The sequence below is a fragment of the Meleagris gallopavo genome, chromosome 1 (genome assembly GCF_000146605.3).
Source record: "Meleagris gallopavo isolate NT-WF06-2002-E0010 breed Aviagen turkey brand Nicholas breeding stock chromosome 1, Turkey_5.1, whole genome shotgun sequence".
Lineage (NCBI taxonomy): Eukaryota > Metazoa > Chordata > Aves > Galliformes > Phasianidae > Meleagris > Meleagris gallopavo.
In genome coordinates this window covers 1,538,697-1,543,306 of record NC_015011.2, presented here as the reverse complement: position 1 = coordinate 1,543,306, position 4,610 = coordinate 1,538,697, and the positions used below count along the sequence as shown (strand labels likewise).

The 4,610-nt window shown below is 42.9% G+C and overlaps 1 protein-coding gene across 1 annotated transcript in view; it reads left to right on the top strand.

The window, feature by feature from the left end:
• EXOC4 (exocyst complex component 4) overlaps positions 1 to 4,610 on the top strand; it is a 400,122-nt gene that overhangs the window by 369,040 nt on the left and 26,472 nt on the right. Inside the window, exon 17 of the mRNA XM_010710270.3 lies at positions 199 to 358. Within this exon, the coding sequence (XP_010708572.1) occupies positions 199 to 358 (160 nt within the window). The remainder of the gene's footprint in view (positions 1 to 198; positions 359 to 4,610) is intronic.

Here is a 4,610-nt window from a genome sequence, read left to right as displayed (position 1 = left end):
ATTTTTGCTAACAAAGGGAGCCTTGAGGAAGGTCAAAAAATTCACAGGGAAGATAGTGAACTGTTTCCGGATGCATATTTCTCTTTTCAGTTCACACACACCCATTCCATGCCCATTCCTGGGTTTTATGATGAATTATTGCCAGTAAATGTCTTTCTCCTCTCATTTTATTATTTGTTTTTTCTCTTTCCTTTACAGGTTTGGGCCACCTCATCTCCTGCATTCTTATCAACGGAGCCCACTACTTCAAGCGCATCAGTGAATCTGGCATCAAGAAAATGTGTAGGAACATCTTCATCCTCCAACAAAATCTGACAAACATCACCATGTCACGTGAGGCTGACCTGGACTTTGCAAGGTGAGCTAAGAACCTTAATTGTGTTTTATTGTGTATTATTTCAATGCCCACCATGCAACTGGAAGGGTGGTATGGTGAAGTTAAATGTACAGAAGTGGTAATTGTAATATTCACTTTCCCCCTTTGTTGTGTGGGAGGTTCAGCTAAGATCCATTCAGAGCTCAGCATCAGCTCTCTGTGTCTGTGCTGGGTGATTTCTGTTCATGTGATTCTCTTAAGACCTAAACTCAGGCAAGGAAATGTTTCTAGATACAACTGCTGTGTGGAATTTCAGCTGGATGAAGGTGGGGCCTCTGATTGCCCAAATGAGTTACACTTCAGTTTGTTGAAGACTTAAACTTAAGCCACGTTGTCTTCCTTCTTGTTCTATTGCTCCCAGAATTGTAGCAATACCAAAGCCAAAACTGGACATGGGAGCTCAGCTGCAAGTTTCTTTTCTGTTTTGCTGCTTTATTCACTGAAGGGGGATCATTTGAGGCATTAATCACAAACTCTCAGCAGAGCTGTGTTGTTTGAACCTCTGTGGAAGCAATCATAGAACCCATAGAATCATTTGAGTTGGAAGGGAACCCTAAAGCCCATCTAGTCCAGCTCCCTTGCAGTGAACAGGGACATCTACATCTCCATCAGGTTGCTCAGAGTCCAGCTCAACATGATTTTGGATGCCTCTCCAAGGATGGGACGTCCACCACCTCTCTGGGCAACCTGTGTCACTGCCTCACCTCCCTTACTGTAAAAAACTTCTTCCTCATATCCAATCTAAATCTCCCCTGTTCTAGTTTGAAACCATTGCCCCTTGACCTATCAGAACAAACCCTGCTAAAGAGGCTATCCTCTTCTATCCTCTTTAGATACTGAAAGGCAATGGGCAGCTGGGTCCAAGAAATAGCCAAAAGAAGAGCCTAGAACTTGCAATTGAAGGCTTGTAAGCTCAGATGACTAAAGTTTTCCATGACACTCAGCTATGACCCTCTGCCAACACTGGTGTCACCATTTGGCCATCACTCTTGAAGACTGAATTACTGGAGAAGCATGACTCCCTTAGAGAAGGGAGAGTAGATATGAGTGAGTGCCTCATTTACTTGGGCTCTCATATGGGGAATGATCTCATTATTGAATTAGTCTTTTCATAATAACATTGTCGTGGGGAAATTATGAATGCTGAGGCCTGGAGGAGAGAGAAGAGAGTGAGAGCAATAGATCCATTACTAATTCTCCAGGGAATAAAGTTCCCAAATTGAATCTTTCCTTTTTAATTTTTTTTTTTCCTGATCGGTTGAAATGTTAAGTAAATTAGCCCAGTTTTTTGGCAGGCAGAGCAAGGCTTGATCATATGCTGACAGAAACTGGCACCCAACTAATGAAATGCTGACCAAGTGCTGTTGGAGGCTGGCTTGGTGCTGGCCATTTTCCGATGGGTCTTTGCAATCTGGGTTGAACAACGACAGATCTGTGACTTACTGTGCTGCATAATTTGACGTGGAGTTTGAAGAGAAGGGTGAGGAGAGAACACATTCCTCCCTTCTGGTCTTGCTAGATGGATGATCATGCAAGCAGTTTTCACAATATGAAGCACACATATACTGTATGGGCTACATGGCATATAGATTTTCTCCTGCATCATTTGAGATGCTGAGTACCATCACTGAGAACTCACTAAGATACCTGTTCTGTACAGCAGCATGTGTTGCCATGCAGATTTCTTCCCATAATACAAATTCAACAGCTTGTTCCTGGTTGTTTTTTTGTGGGATTTTTTTTTTTTTTAGCTTTCTTGACTGCATTGCTTCCCCTCTTTCTTTTGGGGCACACTTCTGTAACGTAGAAAATATGTTTTATTCTTTTGTTCTTCAGATGGCTCCTGAATGCTCATTATCTGGATTGCCCTTTTACATATACAGGGCATTTTGTGCATCTGAACCCTGCCCTGTTCACCTGAATATACAATTTCTCGAGCAAGTCCTCACATTACCCCAAGAATTCCAGTTACTGAGGTCTATTCCAACTATAAAATAAACATAACAATTCACACCCCAAAAGCATAAAAAAGCATCAGTGTAGAATAAAAGTGATTTGTGCTTCTCTGATGTCTCTCATATAGCAATCTGTAAATGCTTTGTGCAGTAGCTGACTACCAGTTTTGCATTTTTAAAGGTGGGAAGTTGAGAGCAAGTGATTATTTCACGTGCAGGATCAGTGGCAGAGTTGCAGAAGAAATAGGATGAGAGGGAATGGCCTGAAGTTGCACCAAGGGATGTTCAGTTGGATATTAGGAGAAGCTTCTTCTCTGAAAGAGTGGTGATGCATTGGAACAGGCTGACCAAGGAGTGGTAGAGTCACCAGCCCTGGAGGTGTTCAAGAAATGTGGAGATGTGGCACTGAGGGACATTGTTAGTGGGCATGGTGGGGATGGTTGGTGGTAGGACTGGATCATCTTAGTGGTCTTTTCCAACCCTTATGACTTTACAATTCTTCAAGACTATTTATGTGCTCCTTAGAGCACTGGTATTCCTCTTTCATCTCTGTCCCGGTAGATGAGAAACCCCAATCAGGGAAGGTAGACGGGGATGATCCTCCTCTTCTGAAGCCAAAGTCACTTAGAGGGTTCACAGCAATTCTGTGAGGTAATACAGGTAATTCTGGTGAGACTTTTGCAGGTTAAACCGCATTCTTCAAAAGATTTGCAACCTGCAGGTGACAGCAGGCTCTGGCAACAAGTGCTGCTTTGGGAACAGTACCATGGAATAGGAAGAATCTGTGTCAGATGGGTTTTGCTTTGAGATTCTCCATTCAGGGTGGAGTGGAGCAGGGAAACTCTCTGCAGAGCATCACAAAGCAGAGCTGGAGCACATTTCCAATGGAAAGAAAGAAATTGCCAAGCTCTGTGAGCTGTAGGAAGGAGTATCTCCACGCAAGAAGAAAGGATAAAATAGGCTAGTTCTGTCTGCTAAGGTGTCACAAACGGACGTGTATCAGTCACTAAGTTTCCTGCAAATATAAATAACGTTTTCTCTTATGTGTGTTCCATATCTAGGCCAGCAGAAATGCAGACAATTATTAGGATATCCACCACTATATTAAAGAAAAAGTAGTATTTTCTTTCTGTTTATAGCATCAGGTCACATGCTGCAAAGTCTAGAATAGAGCATGGATTCTAAATACCTCCACATTCTGTAAGTTTCAGACCCAGATTTAGATTTCTGCCATTGCAGGGATAGAATTCAGTTTCAAATACAGACTCCAGTTCAGATCTTTTCTTGTCTGTCTCCTTTACCTCCTCTCTATCCACCTGAAATTTAATTGCATGTTTATGCAGGGATTTCATCAGAGGCATTCAAAAAAGGCTTAGGCTTCTGTTGAGACTTATCCTTACAGAAAATATCATTCCATTCTTAGATGTTCATTTTCCATTGGGGAAAAAAAAAAAAACACCACTTTTTCAGGCACACAGCAATGATGAAATTGCCCTTTTCCCAAAAGTTAATGGAGTTGATTCTGAGGGAAGGGAGGGGACTAGTGGTGAAATGTGGCTATTTCATACAAAGCAATATAATTCTAACCTCTGAGATAATGGGTTTTGAGTGGTGCTAGTCTTCATCATTGGGTCTGAAAGCATCCTTCATCCCTTCATAGTGAAGCAGAGCTGTCTGTACACCTAAGAGCTGGTTCCCTGCTGCTACCATTCAAGCTAGCAGTTGCAGTGACCATCCATCCCAAAGGACCACCAACATCTTTTCCTGCTGCTGAAGATTTTACAAGGGTCATTGGCTCTGGCCACATCTTTCTAATAATGTGACACCCACCTTGTCCCTGCTGGTGGATCCTGGCCACGCTGGAGAAATCCACAGTGCAAAGGCACAGGGAGAAGGCATCAGCATGTCAGGCAGTTGTCCTCAGATCAGACATGAATAAAGCTTTGAAATGTAGTTCAGATACCTGTGATCAAATGTGTCCGTATACAAACTCCGCTTGAATTTTTGCTGTTCACAAAAGAGAAATGACCTTTGCTTCCTCTCCCCAGCAAAATACAGTTGCAGCTGCTGCTCTGACCCCGTTCCTTCATGCCCACATTCTCCCAGTGACACCTGTGATGCTATGGTGTAAATTCTTGGATACTAACATCCTTGGGGCGAACACCTTCCCTGCACCCATACAGCCACCGACAACATCAAGGGAGAGCTGCACCAGTTCACAGAATCACAGAATCACAGAATTGTAGGGGTTGGAAGGGACCTCTAGAGATCATCGAGAC